This window comes from Thunnus maccoyii, chromosome 6 (genome assembly GCF_910596095.1).
Source record: "Thunnus maccoyii chromosome 6, fThuMac1.1, whole genome shotgun sequence".
Classification (NCBI taxonomy): domain Eukaryota; kingdom Metazoa; phylum Chordata; class Actinopteri; order Scombriformes; family Scombridae; genus Thunnus; species Thunnus maccoyii.
Window position 1 is genome coordinate 14207106 of NC_056538.1, and position 27697 is coordinate 14234802.

Here is a 27697-nt window from a genome sequence, read left to right on the forward strand (position 1 = left end):
TTGAGAAGGGCAGTCACTTTTTTTGCTTGTTGGTTGAAATGTCAAGCAATTATAAGAGTGATTGTAACGATGCTGATCATGTCAGGAACAAAGCCGAATTAAAACAAAACAAAAAAAACTGAGGGGAATTAGTGGCAAAGTAAAATCAGTAAAGTCTCGATGATAACAGCACTAGAAAAACACAGGAGAACAGCACAGCACAGACAGAAGAGGGCAAACCAACCACTGCATATATATATATATATAGATAGATATATATACACACATTGCTGGCAACCTCACCAATAAACTACACAGAAACTTCTGCACGTTCAAAAGTGTTTGGAAAGGTTGTTTAGTGGGTGTTGTGTCTGATTTGAAGAGTTGCTGCAGCAGTTTTCCTGCCCTGTGTGACTTTAAAGTAAAGCAGCTTCGTGTTTACTCACAAAATTACTCCAAAACAGCCCAAATTTATCAGATCTATGAAGCTCCCACACAAAGCAGCGACAGCCGGGTGTTAAAACGGTGTCACTGAATTACCTGGGAACTGCTAGGAAACAGTTTTCAAAGTGCAGGAGTAGAGCGCCACCTGGTGACTCTGCTGGGAAACCTTCATGAGTCTCTGAGGAGCTGGTTTCACTTTTACTATATATGTCACAAAAATCCATTTAAATGAACAACAAGGGGCGTTTTGGGGTTTGCTTACAAAATGCACAGGCGACTAATTCAACTATTTCTGCTGCGACAAATGTGTAAAAAGAAATATCTGACATGTTCTCTGTATTGACTAGGAGAGCCCCAGTTGAACCTTGCAATTTATTGGATGTGATTAAGATCAACTAACAAGTCTCATTTACAATACCAAATAAAATGTGCAAAAAATATCAAATATTCAAAATGCCCATTTTCTTAACAAACATCACATTTGTTGTTTTTAAACACTGTTTACAAATGTTTATGCACATAATTTCAATAAAGTGTGGTCCTGCAGCTGCTGGCATAATAGTTGCACTTTACACAAAAAGGAGTGCAAACTGATGGAGGATTGAGGTACCGGTTCTTTTAAAGTGGCAGGGCACTACAGAGGAGGAAGGCTGCTCAGCTCTACACCAAGAGTCGGGTCGCTGTTTTTGAAAACACCTTGGCACCGAGAGCTGAGGTGAAACTCATGTCTAGTTGTGTCTCGACCCGGCTTTTGACAAAACATCTGAGCTTAGGCTGGAAAGAAAAACTAGAACTAGTAAAATCCTATTATGTTTATCTATAAAGTTGCATTTGACCAAAAATATTCCTGGTGGCAAAATGCTTTGTACTAAGAGCGATTTTCAGGTGACAGGAAAAATACATATCGGCCATCAGCTTTGTTTTTTTTTTTGTTTTTTTGTGTGTTTTTTTTTTAAGAAAGACTTTCTGAGTCTGCACATAGGCTTTCAGCTACATCGACACCATCTCTTTAACAAGAAGTTTAAGTCAGTGAAAACACGATGAGTTGTAACAGAGATGTGGATGGGACAGACGTTTTTTTTCAGTGAAGTGATGGCTGTGACAGACCTCTGATTACACTCCACGAGTGTTTGGGGAGAGTAAATGTAAAAACAAAGCAGTTCATGACAACATTTTAAACATTTTTAGTCAAATTAAACACTTGTGTGCGTGTGAGGTTGTCAACTTGGAACTGAAATTCAAATCAAAGAGTCTTAAGAGCTATAAGGACCTCTCCATTATCTCAAATGTCTCATTTTTCTTGGTTGAAAAAGAAAAAAAAAAAAAAAAAAAAACAACAAAAAAAAAACATCACCAATATTTAACATGTTACAAATATAAATCAGTTTTCTTTTGTCATTTTTCAAAATATGAACATAAATTCAATAACACAAAAAAAAAAGTCCTTCTGAGGATTAAGTCCCGCTGGCTGAGGGAGGAGGAGATGGAGGGCTCTTGATCATTTTTAGAAGAGCGGGACAGAAATTTTAAAGCAAAGAGAGAGACGACAAAACGAAACAAAACAAAAAAAGCACCCTGGTCTTCATGAGCGTTTTCGTCTCTTGGAATGTCGCTGGCTGGAGCGCTCGTCGTCACTGCTCGCCCCCCCGGCATCGTCCTGGCCCTCCCGCTGCCGAGTTCTCCGTGTGTCCCGCTCGCCGTCACTATCCTGCTCCCTGTAATCCTTCCTGCCTGAGGTGGCAGAGGTCCGCTTACTTCTCCTCCTGCCATCATCATCATCCTCCTCCTCCTCCTCCTCCTCATCCTCCTGTTCTTCCTCACTCTCGCTCTCCTCGTCTCTCCGTGCCCGACCATTTCTGGTTTTCTTCCTGTTTGATTTGCCATTCTGCATCTTCTTCTTCGGTTCTTCTTCCTCCTCTTCCTGCTCCTCCTCCTCTTCATCTTCCTCTTCTTCCTCCTCCTCCTCTTCCTCAGATGTTGCAGCTTGGCTGATGCGTTTACGCGAGCGCCGGCGGAGGTAGCTGAGGCCAGGCAGCAGCTTCTGGAGCAGCTCGGTGAAGGACTGCTCCGTCTTGACCATACAGGAGAGCACGGTGCTGCCCTGCCGGTTGTACTCCTCCGCGTTGGAGAAGACCAGTTTTATGTCTTCCAGGAAGTCCTGGGCGTGCCGGTACGAGCCCTGGCTGCACTTTCCGAGCATCGTCTGGAAATCCATGGGCTGCGTGATGATGTCCAGGTAGTCCTCGGCCTCCTCCGAGGATACAGGCTCCCTGAGAGAGGAGCAGAGCAGAGCATGAGATGAGGACCATGTTGGAGACAAGGTCACAATAAGTCTTGATATATTTAGGAGACCCAAAAGAGTTCAGATTAATAATCCTGCAATACTGACGTTTTTAGACTAAATAGCAACAACCTGTTCACTCTAATCTTTCTGTGACTCTTTGACATATTGGTATTTGTGACATAGGGTGTAATAGTAATAATAATAACAACAATAATAATAAATTAATATATTTGTCTCATCCTGAAAGATAAGCAGTGTATTTGATCCTTTGAGTTGCTACAAATGAGACAAACAAATCACATATCAGGGCTGCAGACAGTAAACCTTTTACTTTGCTTCTGCAAGTAAAGAATCTGCCCAGTGCCATTTCAGATTTTTCACTAGTTGCACCAGTGACTGATACATAATAATCAATGTTTGATTTGGGTCTCTGCTGTTGCATACTGGAATAATTATAATTGCAATAATATTGGATTGTAAAAAAAATAATCCATGGGCCAGGTTTTGTGAAATACAAACCTTAACCACGTACACACTGAGGGATTGAATTGTTAAGACAAAATAAATAAAGTCTCATCATCATCATCATCATCTTTGTTGTTATTAGGGCTCCAGCGACGAAGCTTCGCTGCGGGAGCCCTATTGTTTCTGTTCTCATTATTATTTTTATTATTTTTCTCTGGTAAAAAGTGTTTGTGCAGCAAAAACCGTAAGACCTTGAAACACCAAAATTGGCAGGTGGGTTGGAAATTCCACCCACTACTCAGGCACATAAAATGACACTCATTGACCTCAAGGTGGCGCTGTAATAAGTTTACGTTTTCTCAATCATCTCGAAAAAGGGCTTGGCTTAGAGTCAAAATTCTTTCATCATTTTAATCTCTCAAATCATCTACATCTGATCTTCTGCTCAAAAAAATGTCAAATTTTGCAATTTTTCGCCATCTCGTCAGAAACTGCTGGGCCAATCATCCCAAAACTGATTCAGGATCATCTACAGACTTCACTGATCTTAAATTGTTATAGAAATTTCGATACGTCAGTCTGTTTCAGTTATACATGCCAATCGATTTTTGTCAAAATAGATACAAATGTAGTCATGTGAAATCCTCACTGAGGGTCACAAGCTACATCAAATGTTTCTGAAAATGGATTTATTTATTTATATATATATATATATATAAATATATATATATAAAAGTGATGAATTATTTTAAAGAAAATCAAGAGTTTCGCTTCTTGTCAATTAAATAAGAAACAAGCATCCAAATGCTCGCAATCTGCTTGGATCCCCATCGTTGCTGTTTGGGGCTATATTTATTATTATTATTGTATGCAATAAAAAGAAATTTTGTGTAGCCACCCTCAGAAAACTACAGCAGTAAGAGACCATTAGTGGAAACCTACAGGTACAGGTGGAGTGAACACTGGTGACGCAAGGAGATTTTATTGGCCAGAACAAATGTAACAAATGACTCAGAGTCAGATGATCTTTCAGCAAAAGGAGAAAAATATTTTAGTCCAGGAGTAGAACAGCAGTCACAGTCAACTGCAGCAGCGGAGCAAATAACAGCTCTTTACTTTAAATAGTTTCAAAAATAAACTCGACTTTAATTTTGTCACTTGTACAAATTTTAACGTGGTCATCTGCGTCGACTGTACATTCAAACATACAGTATGTTGTGTGCTCACCTGAAGGGCCAGCTGTAGCGGAATTTCATCAGTTTCTTCAGGATTTCCTCGCATCTCTCCAGCTCCAGCGCCTGCCTGCGTACTCCTGATTGGGAACTCTGACGCACCTGCAGAAACCGCACACACAAGCTACAATTAGTACAGAACAGTAACAAAATCTAGTTGTTGTGAAATACAGATCTCTTGTTTATGTATTCTGTTATTTTTCTAAGAAGCAAGTTGTGTTTGGTGTTTCTTACCAGTTCATCGATGTCTGCAGGGCTGTTGGGGCCGGTCCTCTGCTTGCTGCTAGAGGACGACTGTTTCTTAGATTTACTTTTTGAACTTTTCTGCCGAGAAGAAGACTGCTTATTTTTCTTCCTTGGTCTCACTGTAGAGAAAGGGCAAGGAGGTAGGAAGACAAGAAAAAAGTAGAAAGCAAGTTAAAAAAAAACAAACAACTCCTGTAGAAAAACTGTTCAATTTTATTAACCAATCCTGACTTAACCGTGAGAGTCGTTAACATTTTGGATATGCTGAAATTCTGCTTGTGAAATCCAGGAAAAGTGCCACCATGGACATACAAAGCAGACTGTCACACAATCACGCTACAAATGACAAAAATAATCACTTCTTAGATGAATTACAATCCTCTCTCGAACTATTAAGCATCAATGCACAAATCTTCGTCATCATTAAACTTGACGTGCGGGCCTGAACCGACAGACGGGATCATCCTGCCACATACTTTAAGTGAAGCCAGAGTGAGACATGGCTTCAAAGCAAGATCCAGACCTGCGCTGTGCTACATGACAACACACAGACAATAGAGACGGGGAGAGGACAGGGCCAGAAAGTCCCCGTCAGCATTCCTCTCATTCCCAAAACCTCAGCACCAAGGACCCATTTTCCAAAACAGTCTCACTTCTTAAAACCTTTATCTTTTTGGAAAATTTATTTTCAACAGGCTTGCAGATCTTTCAGTATTGCACTGCTGAACAAACTGTGAAACAAAAATAACTGAATCTCTGTGTGTGACAATGCTGCAGCTTATAATGTGTAGAGCACTTTGGTGATCTGTTGTGTATATTATGTGGAGGCGCCCTGTTGTTTTTTTTGTTGGTATCGTAGTTGTCGATGAATTTCTGAACGAACTAATAAATATCTATTATTGATGACACCGGGATTCAAATTTTGAGTTGGTCCCTATATTTTGTCAATAACCTGAAAAGGCTTTATGATTTCCTCTCACTGATACTCACAGCTGTGCCCCATGGCTTTGTAGTCATTCTCTTCCTCATCGTCTTCATCTTCCTCAGAGTCATCCTCTTCAGACTCCTCCTCGTCATCATCTTCTTCTGTGTCTTGGTTATAGTTCCTGCAGAAAAAGACAGCACATGAATGACTTAAGTGTTAATTTTGAGGTTTGGGGGGGGGGGGGGGGGGGGGGGGGGGAGTAACATGAACTCTAATGTTACCCGAGCAGCGTCTTATATGGACGATAGAGAACAGTGACAAACCACAGTTACCTTGAACGGGAGCCACGTCTGGCCACAGTGGGCTGGCAGGCCGGGCACAACCACTCGCCAGCAGGTATGCGGTACAGCGCAGGTCGCAGGCAGAACAGGTGGAAGGCCTTGTTGCACTCGTCACAGAGGATAAGTTTCTCGTCGTCACCTTGAAGAGATCAGAGCCAATCACAAGACTGAGCTAAAAGGAACAGTTTTAATGTTCTGGTCTTACTAAAGAAATCACTCAGTATCCTAACTTTTCCTGCTCTTCGCTCCCTGAAAACGTCAACAAATATCTCGCACCATTCTGTGTTGCTGTGCAAGTGTCCAGGATTTTATCTTCCATCTTATCACTACAGGTTCACCTGTTGGCCTGCGGAGCTGCCAGCGCTGTATGTAGACCTGCCTGACACTACTAGCCTGTCTTGCTCTGTGCCTGCTGCTGCCCCGTTTGGATCTGGGCCTAGACTCCATCAGCTGCAGCACAGATGGACGCTGCCTGAGCGCTAGACAGGGAGCAGAAGACTGGTTGGGTTGTGCGGCACCGATTCACTCAAACTGTGGTCAAATGCTGACATATAAAAATGTCAGCATGCCGTTTTCAGTTATATACACCAGTTGTGGTGTGGTGTGTAGTTTTATTGAGATGGTTTATTACATATTAGGTATGTAATATCCAGTCGGGAGATGAAAACCATGTTGCAACAGAAATCTTCCTGATGTCATGATGCTCTGATTGGTTGCAAATAACCTGTAACGCACGTTTTATTAACCCTTTTTGTAAGACTAGATGACCGAGACAGAGGTCGACATTTGTAACATTCCGTACCTTTCCTGCGACAGACTTTGCAGCGGGCGTTCTCTGCAGACATGTCCCACTTTATGCAAGCGTCCAACATTCCCAGCAGCACATGCATGCGGGAAAAGGTCTGGGCCTCTCGGATAGCCGTCTTCCACTTCTCTACCGCCGTTGCTACCTAAAAGGAAAAGTTCAATGTATCATTTTTAAGAGATTAGTCTGAGGACTGGAGGCTACTTGAGCTTTTTTATGGATCGTGTCACTTATGAAACACATACTTAAAACAGAGCCAGAACACTAACTCCATTCTCTTACCTTGGCCTCCTCCGCCAGCCTCTTCTCCTCATCAACCTCTTCAGCTTTGCTGCTTTCTTCTGCTCCTTGCTTTTTCTTCTTTTTCTGTTTTGGAGCCATGAATCCCTGCAGGAACTTTTTGATTACACAGGCCTGAATGGTGATGATGCACTCTCCAAACTCTTTCAAGCTCTCCTTTTCTTTCAACTATATTGAGGGGATGAAACAAACAAACGGTTATGAATTACAACTACATCATTTCAAATCAATGACAAATTTGATGAAACATCAGCTATTTCACTAAACAATGACAGACAAAATCCAGGTTTCAATCACCTATTTTACTGACAGACTAGTCTACGTAACCAAAATACCAAATCATTTTAAATCAAATCTATGCTTCATGCGTACAACCTTGAAAAGGATGCATACATCAGGTATTGATAGAAGGTTGCACATGATCACTCAACCACAACATAAAGACATTTCTCAGTAGCTTCATGTTCTACATTGATCTTCACTGAAGACTAACATCATATATTTCAGACAAACCCATCACCTGATCTTCGATGTCGACATTGTCATCCAGGTATCCCAGGCCTCCCTTCTGGAGTCGCGAGGCTACTTCCTGAATATCACTGCGCAGGTATTTGAGCAGCTCTGCGTAGCCATCACAGGTCCTGAGGCCCATTTTGCCCTTACGGGTCAGATGGATGGAGTGGAGGATGTCCTGGTACCTGAAACAGGGAAGGAACAGCTTTGTCTTCAGCTTTATATTCACTCCATCGCTGCTGCTGCCTTGGTAAAAACAATATAGTCTATTCTAGATGGGAGACTTTGTGCTACTGTTCTTGTCGATGTTAAACCAACATTGTAGATGCTTTGTATTCAATTTATTTTCGATCTAATCTTTTCTCCATCCTAATACAAGTTTATCACTTAAGTTCCAATACAACAAATGCCAATCTCAAAATAAAGGCTTTTCTGTTTTAACAGGAAACAGAAAGATTAAGTTTTAAACATCTGTTGAATCACTTCAACAGATCTATGACAGCTGGTAAAACTGGACTATGCTTCAGCAGTTCAGTAGGAATGGATGGTTTCATGCTTGTTAAACTAATTATAGTGAGAGTGCATTCACCTGCTTTGTATCTTTGTCTTCAGTTCACTCTCTCTAACCCCCTGAGGATGAAGACTTTCCAGCAGTTCATCCAGCTCAGCTGGGTTGTCACATATGAACCTGTATTCAGAAGTAGGACAGTTAGTAAGCAGAGGAGACTGTAAAAGAAAAGCATGGAATTAATCAAATGAAAAAGAAGACGACAGACAAAGAAAGACAGAATCTCTTACCAGAGGTTCTGTCCCTGTTTGGGAACTGTAGTTTCTATACAGACATCTGCTGCTGCTCCCTGCTGGGCGCCTTCACTAATAGCACCGTCTACACTTCCATCATCCTTTTCAGCTCCTACAACACAGACCATAATTAACCATCTCAAGAATTAAATATGTACATTTTAATGACTAAAAAGCTTAGGGGAAAAAAAAAAAAAAAAAAAAAAAATGTGTCAACACATAAATTACTATTTATGTGTTGACACACATGACTGCCAACCAAGAAAAACTACACATACACCAATGTTTGAGTTTTAAAAACATCTGTAACATCAGCCAATAATCAATTTCACGTAAAAACATAAAAATTTCATAAAACTTGATAACTTAAAACTTTAAGTACTGTACCTTGTGAATCTTGAGTAGCAGCCGGCTCGCCGTCCTCCTCCTCCTCCACCGCCGCCGCCGCCACCGCCGGTGCCTCAGGCTCAGCTGGTTTTTCCTCAGGCGGAGGGGTGAAGCTGTAGTCGATGCTTTCGTGCACCCAGCCTTTCTCAATGTACAGACCGGGAACCACATCAGAGAAAAGCCAGTATCTGGACAAAATCATAGAGCGACACATGGTTGTGATTGGCTAAATGTATTTAAGTTATTCTATTTATTAATTAAATAGGACATTTCAGCCAGGGGTCCTCATCAGTTGGCCAGTGGAAATAATGTCAGGTTCCCCGTTTGTGTGCAGCACTAACCTGTTATGATTTCTGTCTGTACCCAGTGGCGTCCTGCGCATCACAAGTCTGGCTTTGGTTATACCATCCTGAAAGTTCCTCTCTGCAGCAGCCCTCTGTTTACGCATGCGCTCCTCCTCAGCCTCCTTCTCCATGCGCTCTTCAGTGAGATAACACAAAAAATAAGAGTGAGGTATACCAACTTAAAAAATGTCTGACTTTTCTCTGAATGAGAAACAACTACATGTATGAGTGCAACAAAGCTGCCAGTTAAACATTTTTCAAAAAAATCATACATTTTGATATTTGGGGGGAAAAAAAGACATACTTTGAAATATTCTGAAATAACTGTTCCACTTCCTGCTATGAACTTTACCTTTGTTCTGTCTGTCCATCTCCTCCTTCTCCTTCTTGGCTTGCATGGCCATCAGCCGCCGGCTCTTCACTGAGCTGATCATGTCCTCTGGCTCCGGCTCCGGCTCCACCTTTACTTCCTTTTTGCTCTCCTTCTTAGCTCCCCCATCTTTTTTCTTCTCCCCTTTGAGTGCATAAAAAAAAGCCAGAAAAACAATAAGAAATTATGTTTTGTTATCAACTCGTAACTGTATTTATATTTTGGGGACATTGATAAAAAAAAGACTAATGAAAATCTAAAGAAACTGAAGATTTTCTTTTAAAAATGGATAATAAAAGCATATTCATATTTAATGCATGTTTTGTGGATATTATTTAACCTTTACACTTCTAGTATGAAATCTTAATATTCGATTCACTACTACAGGCAGAGCTCTCTTATAATTCTTGCCTACCTTTGACCTCCATCTCCTTTTGCTTCTTCCTCTCAGCCTTCTTGCGGTCGTTGACCTCTTTGAGCATTGCCAGACGCTCTTTCCACAGCTCGGCCGATCGCTGCTGCATTGAATCGACGTGGTCTTCTACTGAGTAGGTCATGAGGATGCGGTGGCACAGCGCCACCAGCAGGTTGACCTTCTCCTCGGGGCTAAGTTCAAACACTTCAACTGTCTCGAGCTTCTCCAGGAATTCACTTGTCACCACGTCATCAAAGCCACCCAATGCACCAGCGTCCTCTGATCCCTGGCCGCTCTCCTCACCGTGAGCGTCACATGGCCGCAGACACAACCGAGCCAGCTCCGACACTGAGTGCATGGTGAGGGGGATCTCGGATAAGGGCATGTCGAGCTCACTGTAGCCTTCTGCCAGCTCGTCCTGCAACAGCGTCTGGAGCAGCACCACCAGCACGCGGTTCAGGTAGAGGAAGCCTGAGCGTTCCCCAGCCAGTGCTTCCATCAGTGCTACTGCTGTGATGGGATACTGGTCATCTGGCATCAGCAGCCCAGCATAGGCGTTAAGGAAGTCCACAACCATAGCCACATCGCCAAATAGGGTGTTGGGCAACCCCTCGGGCATGTCTACGAGCTTGAATGTGGGCAGGGTCTTGCCACCTTCGATCTCCTGGTCCTCGTATCTGCGTGATTGTTCTCGACGGACCAGCATCTCCTTCTCGCGCCTCTCCTTGGCTTTTTCTCGCAGTTTCTCTTTGAGTTCCTCACGCTTCTTCTTCATCTCTTCCTGCCTTTCCTCTTCACTCATGGCTGCCCATCGCTTTTTTTGCTCCAGCAGCTCCCAGCGTTTCTGCACCAGTTCCTTGAGCTCCTCGGGTAGTCTGCCCCGGTCATCTGGCGACAAGGTCTTTGCAGCCTTTGAGATGAGGGAGGAAAGCGAGTTCTTTTTATCCTCTTTGCCCTTGTTCTCCTTATAGTAACGAAGGAGGTGGAGAGCCATAGGGTGCAATGGTTTCCCCAGCTTAGGTGTACCCATGCCAGTACTACGGGCTCGCTTCTTAGGGCTGCCAGCAGGGGTGCTCTTAGCCAGATGCAGCAGAGTCATCTGCTTCATCTTTGGTGTTTTGGCACCAGCTTTCCCATCCTTTTTAGAAGCTTTGAGGACGTTGAGCTTCTTATCACCGCTCTTTCCAGTTTTCTTTCCTTCTTTCTTTTCCCCAGATTTTCTGCCTGATTTTGGAGTGGATGGAGTCGAGCTTTTCCCTTCTCCTTTTTTAGGAGTTCCAGAGTTCTTTACCTTGAGTGGGGAACCATTCATTTTAATTTTCTGGAAAAGACAGACAACATGGGCTAATTTAAGCAAAGCTTTAATTTTTAGGGGATACCCCATAATCATTAGGTTAAGTCTTTAACCAAATCTTCATGTGAATATACAAACCAGCTAACCTGCATGTGGCCCCAGATGGTAGGACTAAGGGGCATCCCCAGAGCGTCTTTCTTCTTCTTCCTTTTCTTCTCTCCCTTCTCATTTCCTGAATCCTCTCCAGGTGTGTCAGGGGTCTTCAGCTTTTTGCTAGGTTTACCCTCAGGGGATGTCAAGCTCTTGCGCTTTGCTGAGGGATTCTCCGCTAAAAACTTCAGACAAACATAAGAGTGTGAGCAAAGAACAAGCAATATTTCTTTAATCAAATAATATGCAGAAAATGACCATGAGTAAATTACCTTGTGTGGATCAAGAAGAAAGTCACTGAATTTACTGGGCAGATTAAACTTTTTCACCAGTTCATCTTCAACCACCCAGGGGGCACTCTCTCCCATGCCCAGCCTCAGAGCGTAGTGCCTGATGAAGTAGCGCATGATCTCCTTTGTTGGAGGGCGCTCCGTTCTGTAAAGACTGTCCACTGGGACATCACTGATCACCTGCAACAGAAGTCAGAAAGATTCAATGTCATTTTCTTTTTTTTGAAAAAAAATGAAAGTCTACATGAATCTTAACAGATCATGAACCCCATGTGGCATTTTAAAAGACCAGTTACAGACAAACAAATAATAATCACAGAAAAACACATGAGTAATAGACTGTCATGGGTTACAAGAAAAAATCTTATCTGGGACGAGCAAAGAAAAGTTTGGACTTTTTTGATTTGTGACAACAGGATACCTTATCCTCATTGATGAGCTTCACGTCGTATTTATGGGGAAGGAATTTGGGCATCGCCCATCTCTTCCTCTCTTCCTTCATGGCAGTGGGAAGTTTCCTTGGTGAACGTCGTGCTCTGTCGCCTGATAAGAAGCAAAATATTACAGAGATTTTACTAAAACATTCAGAAAACAGCTGGCCAAAAAAGTTATAAGGTAAGCAAAAATACATGTAAAAACTTGAACATTTTAGGTCATTTTCCAAAGATCATGACGTCCCACATTCTTAACTTCATAAAACACTACTAGCTGTGAACTTAAAGAAATACAAAGTAATATATTTCTACAGTAAGTCTGTTTTTTGGCAATTCTGCGCAACTACATTTTTAATGTGCTTGGTTGTTATAAAGTTTGCACTCACTGAGACTCTCCCTCCTGTTCTCCTCCTCACGAGGAGGAGGTTCCTTCCTCTGGTTCTCCTGACTTGCGTTCTCCTTGTCACTGGATGGAGAGTCACAGGCACCTTCAAGCTTCTTCTCCCCTGTCTCCCCCTCTGAGTTTTCTAGGGGATGAATCTTTACCACCTTTGCTCGTAAACTTTTGTCCTTCCCCACCTGAATTGAAAAAAGTGTTGAGAGCACAAATGGTCATGAGCGTCATAAACAATGTTACAAAACAACCAACCTATGGAGACAAGTTTACAGATTTAAAAGTCAAACTGACCAGGAAGTCACATTCTTCACCAACAGCGTACTTGGTGAGGATTTCCACCCATGCCATTTCAACCAGTTTGTCTAAAGACACTGTGTTGTGGTGGACCATCTCCAGGATCGGCTTCTCGAACCACTGAGGATACTCCTCCTGAAGCCTGCATACAGAAAATGGTCAATCATTTCTACAAAAAAAGTTTTAACAATAGAAATGTATTTTGTGTGTGTGTAATATAAACTTGTTTGTTTCATGCAACCCCGTCATACTGTGCTAAACTTTGTTCAATAGAAAGTGAAACACAGCCTTTAAAAACATGCTCAGCAACCAAGGCCACTGCCACGTCAGACATAAATTAATCATGGGTGCGGTGCAATCTATTCATCACGTGAGTTCTTTCACATTGTTTGGATTTCTTTGATGCTCCAGATTTCCTCTAACACTGCAATCATCACAGGGACCAGAGCATTACATAACAGGGCAAAAAAAGGGCAAGACTGGCCAGCAGGGGGAGTAAGAATCTGTTGGCTAATTAGACAAGAGCTTAAATACAGCTTGTGACCCTGAGTGACTTGAGCTCTGGGCAGCTGAGCATTGCTCTGTCTTTGCTGTGACATCTCTCTTGGCTACACATGGAGTTTGATCCACATTCCTCTCTCTGACAGGGCATATACATGCAGTGTATGCACACCTGGTTGGTGATAAGTGAATTGTGGACAGTGGGGAAAGATTATCAGTTGAACTACTAATCGTTTTACTGTTTTTTTCCATTTCACGGATCACAATAAAGGAACCTTTACCAGGACATTGCAGATTCAAGAATGACTCAATCACACACCCTCTAAATAGAATGAGAGGAGGAGCACCAGATTTATCCAATCATAGCAAAGCAGCAAGCCTTGTGACCTTCACTGGAAGAGTATGGCTCTTTTGTGATACTACTGAGCTACTGTAAGAGAAGCTAATCTGCAATTAGAACGAAGTGTTCTTTTGTGTAAGTGCATCTAAATAACCAGCAGGAGTATAAATATCAGAGATGAATGAGAGCCAAGGTTTTGCTGGACATGCAAATCGACGCCATCCACTTCACTGTAACTGTATATTACTCACACATACACAGTTTCATTATGAAATTTACAGCCTATGCAAAGTCTAGATAGTCCATACACTTTAAACTATAATCAGCAGAGTCGGGGAGTGGCTCTTATTTCACAAGCTGGATGGAAACGTGACTATAAAACACAAACTCTGGATTTAATACTAACAGTTCGGTGACTTCTTGTTCCTCCTCCCATGCTTCTTTGTGCGTCAGCTGGTTGCTCCCGGTGCTCTTGCATGTCCAGATGCGCTCACCATACCTCTGCAAGCGTGCCTCATACTCTCTGTAGACATTTTGTCAAGGAAGTTACAATATACATGTGAAAACAACATATATCCCCCTTGCTGAGCTATTTGCTTAACAATCACGGACAAGCCACCCATGTTCCATTGTTAACCAATTAGTGTCACTGATGTCAGTGCGTTATAAAGAGACTGAGGCCAGGGGGCACCCACCATTCACAAACACTATCTCCATTACAAAAACTTCATGCATAGTTATACAATATTAAACAACAAAAAGGTGAGAAGATTATGTAATGAACAATGCAATATAGGAAAAGGTTAGGGAGCTGTGAGAGAATAATGATGATGCACCAATGCTGGGAAAAAAAAGTACTAACAACATTAAATGACTAGAAGTTCTCTGTAAAAAAAAAAAAAAAAAACGAAAAAAAAAGAGTCAACAATCCTATGGGTAGTTGATGGGAGTTTGGCTGAGCCACCTCTGATGAACATAAAAGCATAAAATGAAGTGAACACGATTGCAATTTCTAAAAGTGAATGTAGATGAGTGTGAAAAAGTACACAGAGGCCTGTACTTTACGTACTGTAGCTGTTTTTAAGAAGGAAGTTAAGAAGTAGACACTAAGTCATACTAACAACAAATCTGTACCACAACAGGAACCCCGATGTAAATACCATTTATAATAACAGCTTAGGAACACATAAAAATGTCTTTAAATGGCCACTTTTACCACTACGTGTGTCTCATCATGTAGTCATAACTGGCTCCATACTCTAGCTGACAGTTGCGGACCTCTGACGTTTAATGTTTTCATAGAAACGCCTAAACAAGAAGGTAAAGTTACCTAACTATTACACAAGAATCAACCCATCCTATCTACCCAGAAAAAGTACTGTGTTGAATCAGCAATTAGTCGTGTCTGTTGTTCACCTCGTCAACTCCGACGTTGATAGCTGACTGTATCCAGCCGGTGAAGCAGACGACGGGCTATTGTGACATAATGGGACAACTAATGTTAGTTAGCAGCCTGCTAGCAGCTGACAGCGGGGCCGTAAAGGCTGAAAGTGAAATGACGGCTTTTAGCAGCTCTCTACGTTTCACTGAGCGTGATAATTGTGCTATGTGCCACACAAAATCACATTTTCAGCTAGCTAACTGAAATAGCCAGCTAGCTACAAAGAGCGGTGTCAATATAATGAGCTAGCAAGCCTGTCATCCAGGGTAAAACTGCACATGCGGGGAAACACCAAATCCAGAAAATGTCGGGTAACATCAAATAGTTAGCGTTAGCCAGCTAATTTCTGTGCATAGGACTGAAAGGGTGAAGCAAGGTAGACAAAGACATATACATCAGCAGAGACTGAGCATCAGCATCATGTTTTTAAAGGATACTCTTTGTTCCTGAAGGCCTCCTTGGTGTGCTCGATGATGTACACCTCCTCTCCCGGGCCTGGCGGCTCGGCTAGCGGCTTAGCTAGTGGGTAAGGTTTCCGGCCCAGAAGCGGTGCCATTGCAAACTCCACAAATGGCACTGGTGCCAAAAGATATAATCAGATCTTCTAGCGACAAACTAGCACAATAATATATAAAAGTATGTCCTTCGCATGTATCCAAAGTGCAACGAAATAATCAGCCTAACGATAGCACGTATCACGTTACCGCCGGCAGGCCCGGCGCTCAACGTGGAGCAGCTAGCGGAGCAGCTAGCCGAGGCAAAACAATAACAGAGCGCTTCTTGCCTCCCGCCTCACCGCAGCCGTCTCCTCTCCTGTAGCAGCGGCGTCATGTTGGGGTTTATACACAGTGTCTTGAGATACAAAACAGGTTGATAGACGATAGTTGGTAAACTTTTAGCTCCTCCGGATGAACGTGAAAGGATTCAAACCGCACCGAAATCAAACTCGCAGCCGAAGCAGGAGAGGTCTGGCGCGCTGTGCAACTCCCAAAGTCTTTGCAAACTAGGCCTGTTCTCGCGTAAGTAATTGTCTTTGTTGCATTTTCATACTGTCGGAGCTTCTTCGTATCAGGTAACAACGCTAACAACTCTCGCGAAACAGTAACCGGGATCAATCAAGAGGTTAATTCCTTGTCGAAATGGCGGGAGTTTTTAGTCCACCGGCACAATTCCGTCCACCCTCAGAACTCCGTTTCCCCGGCAGCAAGCAGCGTCGCACACACGGTCCGCCCCCTCTCGACGCTCATTGGCTCCCTCAGTGAAGCGCCCTCATCGAATTTATATAACGCAACCTCTCATTGGCTGACATGGCCTGTCTATTGTCAATCTGGGACAGCCCCATTCAAATTTCCACGCCCACTCGATAATATAAATTAGCGGTCAGCTGATGACAATAAAGATTATATGATCCATTTAACTCGTTAAATACTAAAAACATATTGCAATTTTTAGATCTTATGTTCGTTGAGACTGAAGTAGGCTTTATTTATCTATGAATTATTACATCACCCATTGTCTGAGCTCCGTTTTGAATAGGTCTGATTAGACAATAGGACAACCTATGTATAGGCCTGCCTTCATTATATCACAGTCAGAATCTGTTTATTAGCCAGTACGCAGCATACAAAGAATTTGTCTTGGCGTTTGCTCCCACAAACACAACATAGAAGAAAATATAACAAAAGTAAGGTGATACTAATAATAATGTAATAAACAAAGTAGTACTAAAATCAAATGACAAATTTAAAATCTATTTACAGAATTGAATAGTACTAGTTTTGAAATGACATATAAAACTTGAAATGAATATTGATTGTACAAAGGGAACATGGACTGCGCTACGGACCAAGAAATGGTGACATGCAAAAATTAAATGTAACATGATATGTAGAGTGATTTGCCTCAAGATATTATGGTGAAGAATAGATTCCCAACAATGCAGCATCACTGAATTGAAATGGAAAATAGCATTTATTATGATTTACAAAACATCTTCAGTTATAAACATGGGCAAATTATATTATAAATATAAAAAAAGGATTTTATTCTTGCATGTGATAAGCTAAAACAAGATCTGTTCCAGGAAGGGCATCCAATTTATATATAATGGCACATCTAAACATTCATCTGCATAAAGCTATACATTTAACACCTTTTCAAAATGTTCTGTAAAACTAAAAAAAAAAATGATAGGATTTGGAAACATGCATTTAACAAACAAAGATCTAGCAGTAAGTGCTTCTTTTTGTCATTTGCAGAAATGTAATGAGTAATATTTGCGTATTTAAGACAAGAGAATCTTAGAATAATTTTGAAAGCTTAGCTAATTTGACAACAACTGAGGACAAGTTCTGTGTGCATTTTGAGAAAGCAATTATAAATAAGCTATCTCAGTACAGCATTTTCTCCTGTGCAAATCTTCTTTAAAGGAGGAGCTCCTGATTCATCCAGTTCTTCCTGTTGAATGAGAATAAACATAATTAGACATGTTACATACAGTAAATATTAGCATGGTTAGTTTTAATTAACATCAATTATACTTCATGTACCTGAGACAAATATGATTTAAATTTATATTTAATGAAGGAAAGTGCTGTAGTCTTTCTTTAAATCATTTTCAGAAAGTGAACCTGTATGTCTGGGGTGCTCCGTCTGGCAGCTCCTGATGAAAGAAGGTCCTCCTTGATCAGAGTAGGAGGCTCATCGGCCCCTTCCTGTCCAGAGTGAACTGGTTCTGCATTCACAGGGAAATCATGGCATTATATTACATAATATTCTCATTAATTCAGCTTAGACAGTGAGGGAATACAGAAAACATTGATAAAAATATGTAAATTAGTTTGTTTTTATTGTTTATAACCATTACTATCAATTAAATACAGCAAATTGAGTGAATAAATTGTTAAAATCGGGTTTTATTTGTTGGCTTCATTGGTGATTACAGCTGTGACTCCCTGATTTCAAACTCTAGAAGTAATAACATTATGTGCACTAACATCTATTGTGTGTACATCTTTAAATTCACAGAAATAATGTGGTGCATTGAGTTAAAAGATGCTTGACAGAGCCATCAACATACCATCCACACTCTCCTGGCCTAGCATTGGTGGCTGAGAGTCTTCAGTTCGGAGGCTCGAGGTATGCGGAGGGCTGACCTGCTGCGAGCTGGAGGTGCTGCTGCTGTTATCCATCTTGGGCTGGTAAACGTCCGACAGAAAGCTCTGGTTGCTGTTTTCATCTGAAGCGGAGAGCACAGGAGGTCTACTGAACATCAGGTGACAGCTTCAACTCTTGCATGAGTTTGGAGATGTGATATTGTGTCTTTTAGCTTCTTGACATACTGTATGTACATCATTATGCGTACAGTGGTTCCAGTATTTTCACCAAGTAATCTTACCTTTGAAAATATTTAACAGCCACAAGACCAGTGGTGGAAAGTAACTCAGTACTTTTACTCAAGTACTGTACTTAAGTATAATTTTGAGGTACTTGTACTTTACTTGAGTATCTCTATTTTATGCTACTTTATACTTCCATTCCACCACATTTCAGTGGAAATTTTGTACTTTCTACTCCACTATATTTATTTGACAGCTTTAGTTACTTTTCAGATGAAGATTTGACACAGTGGATAATATAACAAGCTTTTAAAATACAACACATTGTTAAAGATGAAACCAGTGGTTTCCAACCTTTTTGGCTTTTGACATCTTACAAGAAGCAGTGTGTACTCTAGGTCCAAAACTGAAAACAGATTTGTGTATCAGAACTTTGTTTTTTCTTCTTTCCTCCCCCATTAATCATCTCACAACCCCTTAGATTTATCTGGTGACCCTTTGGAGGGGCCCGGCCCCTAGGTTGAGAACCACTGGACTAAACTAGCTAACTGTATATAAAGTAGTTGAAACTAGCTCCACCTCCAGCAGCTACAACAGTAACATGCTGCTTACACACTGATGCTTCAGTGTTAATAATGTAATATCATATATAATAATACATCAGGGACTTTTACTTGTAATGGAGTATTTTTACATTGCCGTATTAGTACTTTTACTGAAGTAAAGGATCTGAATACTTCTTCCACCACTGCACATGACTCACCAGTGAAATCCAGTAAGGAGTTAGTGTTTTCCAGCACGACATCTTTTAGTCCTCTGACATCTCCACCTGTGGATTTGGTGCGATATATCTGATAACAGAAAGTGGATTCTCAAATTAGACTACTTATTTTTTTTATAAACCAGGTAGATTCATACAAATCTGTACATGACAGAGACCCCCACCTGCTTTGTTTCTGTCACTGGCACCCACTTGAATATGCGCAAGGATGTGTCCCCAACTGTCACCCATTTCTTCTCCCTGGGGATGAAATGAGTTTGACTAATTTTAGACAGGAGCTCAGTTTAGGTGTAACACTATATAATCTGCTTTAATCTGTATCATGACATCCAGTATACATGCTTATGTTTTCTCTGTCCTCAGCAGATATGGCAGCTAATCAGATATCCTACACTGCTCACTTATACCGCTGTGTACATGACATGAGCATTTAAAGATGATGAGAAAAGGTCGCACGGTGTTAATTAATTGTCATTATGTTGAGACTACAGGGCTGTCGTGTGATATGTAGCGCTCAGCATGTGAGGCTGTGGCCATATTGACAGCTCTCGGCGGAAAAACTCAGCTAGCCCCGCCTCTTCTGTCAAACGGGAGCGCTGATTGGTCAGCACCTCCGTCAATCATCTAACTTTTCCGACTGAAGTTTGTTGAGCGACGCAGCAGATATCAGCCCGCGGTGTACTAACACATTTCCCTCCATATTGTCACCCACACAGCTTACATACCATTTGCGCACTTTCTCGATGGCCGCCAGGACCTTTTTAATGTCATCTTTAGCCCGACTTCGGGTCTCAGCGCGGCCTGATCGTCCCGACATCTTGATGCTGTTATGATTCATCTACAGATGCATCCGAAAACTTCCAAGACCAAGCCCCAGTTCTCAGTTACAGTGGTAATCTCGCGAGATTTTATAATGTCTGGGTTTTTTTTCTATTTCAAGGTTCACCCTCCTTTATCTGCTCATACTGTAGGTACTGTAATGCTAGGATGAATACATTTGGTGTCTTTAATGATGTATTTTTTGATTATATGTTTATTTATCTGAGTTGACATAGTTGGAAATTTCTGTTGACAGTATACTGTACAGTCTACTCAAGTCGCTACTTCAGTTTTGAGGCTGCTCTATACTTTCACCCACTACAATTCAGAAGGAAATATTGTACTTTTTACTCCATTACATTAAGCCTGTTTGACACGTGTAGTATTCAGATTAAAGGATGGGTTCACATTGTTTCAAGTCTGTCTTAAAACAACAATCAGGTGCCCAAATGATTATTAGAAGATTCCTTCATAACACACTTACAAAGTAAGTGATGGGGGACAAAATCCACAAGGCCCCTCCTGTATGAAAATGTATTTAAAAGTTTATCTGAAGCTTCAGCCGCCCAAATGAGTCAAATCATGCAGATATCTTTCAACGTTACAGTCTTTTTAGTGTCAAAGTCCATATTTGTTACTATACTTCCACCACAGCTCAACAAGGAAACACTGTCCACTGAGAACACTGAGGAAACACAAAGAGGGAATTTGATGCTAAAAGACTGTAAATGTGGCAGATATCCATTTGATATGACTAACTCAGACTGCTGAAGCCTCATATAAGCTTCAGATAAACTTTTAAATCTTTTTTTGCGCAAGATGACTGTGGACCCCATCATTTAACATTGAATGCACATTTAAAGGGGAAGTCAATATGAACAGGAGGAATGATTACAGCGAGGAAAACCTCTTTCATATGTGTTCATATGGACACTTTTAAGACAGACATGAAAAAATGTGACCCTGTCCTTTAATGTTTTTACGTAAACGTTTAAAATACAATGCATGAAAAATTAAACCTGTTGTTTCCAAACTTTTTGACTTGTGGCCACATACAACAAAGCAGTGTCTAATTTAAAAAATATATATTTTCGACCTTTATTTTACCAGGAAAACCTCATTGAGATCAAAAAATCTCTTTTGCAAGAATGTCCTGGCCAAGAAAGGCAGCAACATAAAGTTTCAGACAACCAACATAAAAACAAGTAATGCAGACAGACTTATTGTTAGTCATTATAAAATAATAATATCATGAATAAAATTACATTAAAAGAGAAAATAAAAACACAACCTTGATACTTGAATTGGACAGACAAACAGCAGCAAAGTGAGGCATTTAAAACCTCCCAGCAGGCCCACTGACACTATTTTGGGGCCTTGTCACGTTTCAGATGTTTATGAGTCGTTAGTAGTTCCACTTAAGTCTGATTTCCCCTTTTCACTTCTCAAGTTGCTTCACTTTTCATAATTGAAAAAGGTCAAACACATCACAAATATAAAGATTAGAGAATATTCCAAAAAACAGATACAGATTTGTGTCACAAAACATTGTTTCTTCTGTTTCTTTCCTCCCCCATTAATCATCTGAAGATGTGAGCCTTTGGAGGGACCTGGACCTCTAGGTTGGGAACCACTGGACAGAACTACATAAGTGTATATAAGGTAGGTAAACTTGGCAACACATTGATCAGCTAAAATGCTGCACATCATTAGCCTATTAACACTGTAATATATGACAATATTTCAGTCACAGCAGACACTTTTTAAAGAATAAGCATTACCTTTGATACATCTAGTGAATAATATTGCTGTATGTTAGTTAAAATACTTAAATAAATAATTAAAAGAGTTAAATGCAGGAGTTTTACTTGTAATGGAGCATTTTTACAGTGTTGTGTTGGTACTTACTAAAGCACTTCCTCCACCACTTATTTTATCTCTGTGATTGTGACTGTGCCATCCAGAGATAATTTTCACAACCTGGCAACCTGAAATGCTTTCTTAATAGTGGCTAATAAGTGATTCATAAAGCACTGGTAATCATTATTCATTAACCATTAATAAAGCCATTGGTTACAATTTTTAAATATTGCATAAAAAGTGCCATCTGAAGTTGTTTAAGTGTGATTAATATTTTATATTTTATGCACTGGAATGAAAACTTCAGGTTTGTCTCCCTGCTTTTCTATTTCTTTGTATTAATGAAATTTTTCTTTACTACTATGTGTATTTAAACAACAGCTTGGTTAAATGTACACCAGTTATGCTTGCTGGTTCCCATGTTTGACCAGCTGAGGGTAGCCTTGAGCTATGCAGCCATGCAGAGCAAACAAGGCTCCTCCTGTATCGGAGCTACTTCTGACTCATGTAACACCTGAAAAAGGAAATGAAAATCTATCATGTTTCTTTTTTTGTGATCAAATTTTTATCGCTCTTACTCCGTCCTTTTAACATACACACTATGTAGATGTAGTAAAATAATAGTGATAGTATAATTGATTGTAATAGTATAATAATATAACCACATATATCAACATATAGTGTATATTGTGTGCCCCACATTTTTCCTGTCAAACCAGCAAATTAGATACATTGTTGTTTGGTTGATAATGACAAGAAAGAAACATTACATTACAAACATTAAATAGTAATAATTTGGGGCGACAAGGTATTTCTAAGTAAGTGAGACAGAGTGGAAACTGTGCAAAATGTCTAGAACAACGTAGTCATTCATACAAAAATCTGTGCGAGGACAGGAAGTAAATCTCATATGGATGTTTTCTGGGGGTTGAATAAATTAAATGTATCATTTCCTATATCAGAGTTTTTTGTAAGTATTGTTCTGCCAGCCACCATTTGCCTCTTTGTGCAGACTGGGTGTCTTTAATCCTCCCAAACTTTACCCCTGTTTTTTTTATATACATATATATATTTATATTTGTTGCTTTGGGTAACTTCCTGACACTTATTTCACCTGCGCCAAAGTTTCTCTCTCAGCTTTACATGACATGAAACATCTTTCTCAGGCCAGACTTACGTTAGACTTCACATTCAAAAATGAGAGGATCAGCCTTGTGTTTGTTGAAGCCACTTCTACAACCCAGTGTTTGCCATCTTCTTCACTGACACCGGAAGGTTTTTTTTTTACTAATCTTGGCTTCTCTCTCTCTTTTTTTTATTGAAACAAGTACACAACAAGTTTACAACACCTTGCGTATAAAACTTGTGTCTACAAACATGCCAGCGGGACTAAAAGTTGTAATAAAAATAGAAATAGTTGGCTTTTTTTGTTTGTACGTTCAGATATTGAAGAAATGTATTGTTAGATATGGACAGTCAGCTCTGAAAAGAATTTGGATTTGTGAATATAAAATTTGGTTAAAAATATTAAACAAATTATTTATTAATTCCTGTCATATTCACTTTCACTTCTCTCCATATTAACTCTCTGTAGTGATCACCTGTGCAAACAAGGAAATGGTCAATAAAAGGAGTGAACAACAAAGGACATAAAGTACATGTGAAAGGCGTAACAACACATTTACATCTCTTTCATTAGTTATGTTTTACATAATTTCAGGCAGACGTCAGCTGGTCAGTCAGAGTTGTTCTCAGAAATGTTATTAAACAGTCCCCAAAGAGCTTCTAAATGATCATGAAGAGGACACAGTATGCTATGAGAAAAAAACGGTTCTGATTTTATTTTCCTATATTATCTGTAATGATGAGTATTGGGTGAAATGTTGGGATATTTGTTATTTTGTTGTTTTTCTTCCATGAAGGGTCTGAGTCAGAAATAGGAAACCTTTTCTATTGTTTAAGAATTGAATTTTGTTCCTTGTGTATTTTTTATTTTTGAAACTGTGACTCTTTAATGAACTTGTGGATTGCGAGTCCTTCCTATCGACTTAACTTTAACTAGTTAAAACGTAGGTGTTAAGTCTTACGTTTGAGGGCAAATAAATACTTCTGGTGTCTCTTCCTCCCTCATGAAACTATATCCAGAGCTCCTCATCTGCTGGAATGCAGAGACGCTCCAACTGAAACTATTGTGCTTCACATTTCCAACCAGTCTGTCAAACTGTTCAATCAGAGTTTGGTTTCTAAGTCGGCCTCGGTGTTCCTGTGTGGACTGCAGCCACTTAATGTCTGATGTAATACATGTTGTAGTTTTTGTCTTCTTGTTTGTGTTTTGTTATTTATGTGAAACAGTGTACGTCTTGAAACAACTAAAAACACTAGCTTGTCCACCATAAAAGAGAGTGTCTAACTGACATTAAAAACTGGATGGCTGCTAACTTTCTTCAGTTAAATCCAGATAAAAGTGAGATCTTTATCATTGGCTCTGACAATAGATTTAAAATCCTCACTTGGCCCCTTTTCCAACAACAATAAGTCTTCTGTCAGAAATATTAGTGTTTGAAATTTGTATTAAGATTGTCCAATCCTGCTTTTATCATCTAATGAACATCGTTAGAATCCGTTTATGTCTGAGCTTCAGAGACACAGAAACCATCATACATGCTCTCATTTCCTCATGTTTAGATTACTGTAATGATCTCCTAACTGGCATCAATCAGAAAACAATTCTCCAAATTATACAGAGTGCAGCAGCCAAACTACTAACAAGAAAAGAGATCATATTACGCCCCTCTTAATGTCTCTACATTGTTTACCAGTTTATACCAGAATCGATTTAAAGATTTTACTAATGACTTTAAAGCACTTCATGCGCACTTCAACGTGCCCAACGAACTCATACATGCAAAATCAGTATCTTCATTTCTGAAAACACATTTCTTCCAAAAGGCTTTTGAGTTATCTCTTTTAAATATTCCATATATCTTCACATTTCTTATTTTCATTTAGTATGTTTATTTTTATTGTTTTGCTTCTGAAGATGTTTTTTCTTCAACTTTAATCCCTCAATTTTGAGGAATATGTCTGTTTTTTGCTTTGTCATTTGTGTCCTTGTGAAGCACTTTGTAATCTCTGGTTTTGATAAGTGCTATATAAATACACTTTATTATTATTATTATTATTATTATTATTATTATTATTATTATTATTATTATTATTATGTAAATCAAAATCCAATTATGTGTGAGTTAATTATGACAATAGGCTACGAGTTACAAAAAGACTGAAGTCTTTAGTGTATGAAGATGACTCCCTTTAACAAACAGCTGTGTTTTCACGCTCCAGATGTTTAATTTAAAGTTGCAGCAGACTGTGGCTTTTATAATGAGGGCTTTATATTGGGAGTGGAAGCGGAAGTCGCGCGCGCCTCTCACCCTGGCTGACTTGACTCCTCATACATGCTTGACTCTGGTGCCGCTCAGGCTGCTCCTGTCATTGACTGGGGTGTTGGACAGAAAGGCCAAATGGTCCAGTGAACGGGGCGACAGCATGGACAGCTGCCCGCCATAGTTAATGCAGCTTTTATTATTTTTTTTTACACTCTATATAGCCTGTTTATCGGCTGAAAGTTTATTTTCCTTTCCTCGCTGCTGTGTTTTCCAGTCATAGACGACAATGGATCGAGTGAAAAGCTCCATGCAGCAAGTACCCAACGCTATCCCCAAAGTGATCCGCCGGACAGGAGGGGCCAACAGCCTGGAGCTGGAGAAGGAGAACTTTGAGAGAGGGCAGGTATGTGAGCGTCTTATTCAATTAAAATCGTTTTCCTCAAAGCGTGAGATGAAGGTGCTGTCTGAGAGGCGCTTTAAACGGTGGGAGTATAATAATCATGTCAGGACGTTTGCTGTCAGCTCCTAAATTAAAGCATGCATTGTGAGATCATGTCTGAAGTCAGGAAAGGAGCGCAGGACCCATTAACATTTTTGTACTTTTAAAATGTTTTTATTCAGCTTATTTTCACAGCAAATCCTCCAGTTTTGATACTTACTGTGCCTGATCAAGATCATGGCTTATTTCAGTGGTAACTTTCACTGATGTCAGTCTGTGATCAGCAGACATACCAACGAGTCCACTGTACAACAACAAAAGAGCTGTTGAAATGTAGGTCAATGGCCTTTTGAATTCAGATAACTGCTGTTTAGCCTATCTGCTGGATAAACCGGACCAGAGTGAGGCAAGCTGAAGCTCGGTGGGAGCTGCACCATGTATGACAGGCTGTCAGTGCCTTATGGAGGTCACTGATGATAAGATCTGGGAAGTGCATCACTTTCAGGCCAAAGAGCTGCTTTTCCCCCCTGTGTTTTATGTTTAGTTTTAGTGTAAAGGCTGCTGATTAATAATAAATACTTTGCATGAAGGTCTCTCCCAGTGAGCATATGTATGTATGTATGTATGTATGTCTGTATGTATGTAGGCTGCTGTTATGCTGTGGTGCCTGCTGCTTCCTGCCTGGTGGTCTCCCCTCCCCTCCCCTCTCCCCCAGACCAGGCACAGGGGAGGGAAAGTAGGTCAGATGAATCAAGGCAGACAAACTGCCGTGGTAACGCTGCAACATGCTTCTCCCATTTACAGCGGCTGCTAAATTGAACTGTGCAGTGAGAACAGCCTAAATGTGCACAGCAGGTATTTGGCAATTCTGCGCCTAGATGGTCGCAGCCCCCCCGCCCCACGCCCCCCCACGCCTCTCCCATCCGGGACAGTAGCAGTGTGGATTAGAGGCAGGGTGAGACGCATGCGTGGCTTTATGTGTTCCGAGCCAATCCTGGTCACTAGGTCACTGTCAGGCTCCTGGGATCACATCCTCTGGAAGCGACATAATAGATGAACATCTTCTCGTGCCTCGTCGGCGTGTGCAGTTCTGCTATCATGAGGCCGCTGGAGTAGGATTTTGGCTCTGACAGTGTCTTGCATATTTAACACTCTCAATTGTCTGAGTCCACTTAAATGAAGCAAAGAGCTCTGCAGTTGATCATCAAGGCGAATCAGCTCGCTGCTACAATTAAGGAGGGTTAAAATATTCATGCAAGTTGAAACAAGCCAGAGTTTGATTTGCTGTTATTTTATCAGTGTCCTGACATGACTAAAGTAGCATGACACATTCATCTGGGTTGTTCTTGACTCTAATGGTGCCACTTTCCCCTCTGTAAAGCTGTAATCATGTTATGTCCTCCTGTTTTTGTTTTTTTTCTTTCTCGTGGTTGATTTTTGACCGTGGGTCCGGTGCTGTGGCAGGCAGCGCAGGAATCAATGAATCTGCTGTCGACTTTACAGGGGATCAGCGGGAGATAATCTCATCTGATCTGTTGTGCTCTAAAGCTGCCTAAATCTGCAGTGTGGCTGGTTTTCACCTCCTCTGCTGAAAAGCAACTGTCTGTCTTAGACTTTTAGATTTTCTTTGCATTTCCAGCCAAAGTGCACTTGGTAAAAACTTAATGTTTATATTGATAAACCAATGTTAAATGGACAGTTTTTCCAGATTATTCATGTGCTAAAAAATGAGAAAAGTGTGCAAAAGTGGTTGTAAAGACATTTTTCTGGAGAGACGTATGTCAGCTGTAACAGTAGATTGTACAGTATCTGTCATCTCGTCTGCATTCAACATCAATATTCTGCAGTTACATGAACTGACAAAACACAGCGAGGTCTCTAGTTTCTTGGCTTTAAAGCTTTAGGTGTGTAAAATCCTGAGAACTGCTTGTCTATCTCTCTTAGTTGAGTTGGGTAAACAACCAGGGTGTGTTCAAAATCCTCTCTGTCACAGTGTCCGCACAGGGTTATAAAAAGAACAGAACAGGGCAGCCAGATAGCACACAGCGCTCGCTTTTAATGACATGTTTAGCCTCATAA

General features: G+C 40.6%; 3 protein-coding genes across 10 annotated transcripts in view; 1 reads left to right on the top strand and 2 right to left on the bottom strand.

The window, feature by feature from the left end:
* Positions 1-1793: 1793 nt before the first annotated feature.
* baz1b (bromodomain adjacent to zinc finger domain, 1B) lies at positions 1794-16211 on the bottom strand. 3 transcript variants are annotated; one of them, XM_042415349.1, is made up of 22 exons: positions 15430-16211; positions 13958-14074; positions 12708-12852; positions 12406-12598; positions 12007-12128; positions 11568-11765; positions 11292-11480; positions 9852-11142; positions 9419-9580; positions 9064-9202; positions 8723-8910; positions 8333-8447; positions 8124-8222; positions 7542-7719; positions 7004-7189; positions 6719-6866; positions 6255-6395; positions 5908-6055; positions 5641-5756; positions 4639-4769; positions 4400-4506; positions 1794-2693 (listed from the first exon to the last, which is right to left on the bottom strand). In XM_042415349.1, the coding sequence occupies exons 1-22, from the start codon at positions 15546-15548 to the stop codon at positions 2006-2008; spliced, it is 4920 nt and encodes a 1639-aa protein (XP_042271283.1). In that variant the 5' UTR covers positions 15549-16211; the 3' UTR covers positions 1794-2005. The 3 variants fall into 3 exon arrangements, with proteins under 3 accessions (XP_042271283.1, XP_042271282.1, XP_042271284.1); XM_042415348.1 differs by having other exon boundaries at positions 9852-11172; positions 15430-16210; XM_042415350.1 differs by lacking the exon at positions 6255-6395 and having other exon boundaries at positions 9852-11172; positions 15430-16209.
* Positions 16212-16944: 733 nt separating this feature from the next.
* Positions 16945-20000, bottom strand: bcl7bb (BAF chromatin remodeling complex subunit BCL7B b). The gene is made up of 6 exons (XM_042415359.1): positions 19837-20000; positions 19276-19351; positions 19094-19181; positions 18072-18230; positions 17623-17726; positions 16945-17449 (listed from the first exon to the last, which is right to left on the bottom strand). The coding sequence occupies exons 1-6, from the start codon at positions 19947-19949 to the stop codon at positions 17378-17380; spliced, it is 612 nt and encodes a 203-aa protein (XP_042271293.1). The 5' UTR covers positions 19950-20000; the 3' UTR covers positions 16945-17377.
* hip1 (huntingtin interacting protein 1) overlaps positions 18180-27697 on the top strand; it is a 54770-nt gene continuing 45252 nt past the window's right edge. The window contains exons 1-4 of one of the 6 annotated variants that reach the window (XM_042415354.1): positions 18180-18267; positions 21521-21592; positions 22957-23061; positions 25454-25582. In XM_042415354.1, the coding sequence (XP_042271288.1) occupies positions 25466-25582 (117 nt within the window). In that variant the 5' untranslated portion in view covers positions 18180-18267; positions 21521-21592; positions 22957-23061; positions 25454-25465. Of the gene's footprint in view, positions 18268-19918; positions 20004-21520; positions 21593-22956; positions 23062-23935; positions 24085-25227; positions 25360-25453; positions 25583-27697 lie in introns of those variants that run through there. The other 5 variants (XM_042415355.1, XM_042415351.1, XM_042415353.1 and 2 more) reach the window with 5 other exon arrangements.

Bases quoted from the DNA above. Each gene is read 5' to 3' on its own strand.
- baz1b (XM_042415348.1), bottom strand. From the start codon at position 15,548: ATGGCACCGCTTCTGGGCCGGAAACCTTACCCACTAGCTAAGCCGCTA. The intron at 14,075-15,429 runs GTATCCTTTAAA...AAATGTCTACAG, and splicing joins GAGGCCTTCAGGAACAAAGA to AGAGTATGAGGCACGCTTGC. The intron at 6,056-6,254 runs GTGAACCTGTAG...GATCTCTTCAAG, and splicing joins GCAGCTCCGCAGGCCAACAG to GTGACGACGAGAAACTTATC.
- bcl7bb (XM_042415359.1), bottom strand. From the start codon at position 19,949: ATGAATCATAACAGCATCAAGATGTCGGGACGATCAGGCCGCGCTGAG. The intron at 19,352-19,836 runs GTATGTAAGCTG...TTTCATCCCCAG, and splicing joins ATCGAGAAAGTGCGCAAATG to GGAGAAGAAATGGGTGACAG. The intron at 17,450-17,622 runs GTTCACTTTCTG...CTCATTCAACAG, and splicing joins GGAGCACCCCAGACATACAG to GAAGAACTGGATGAATCAGG.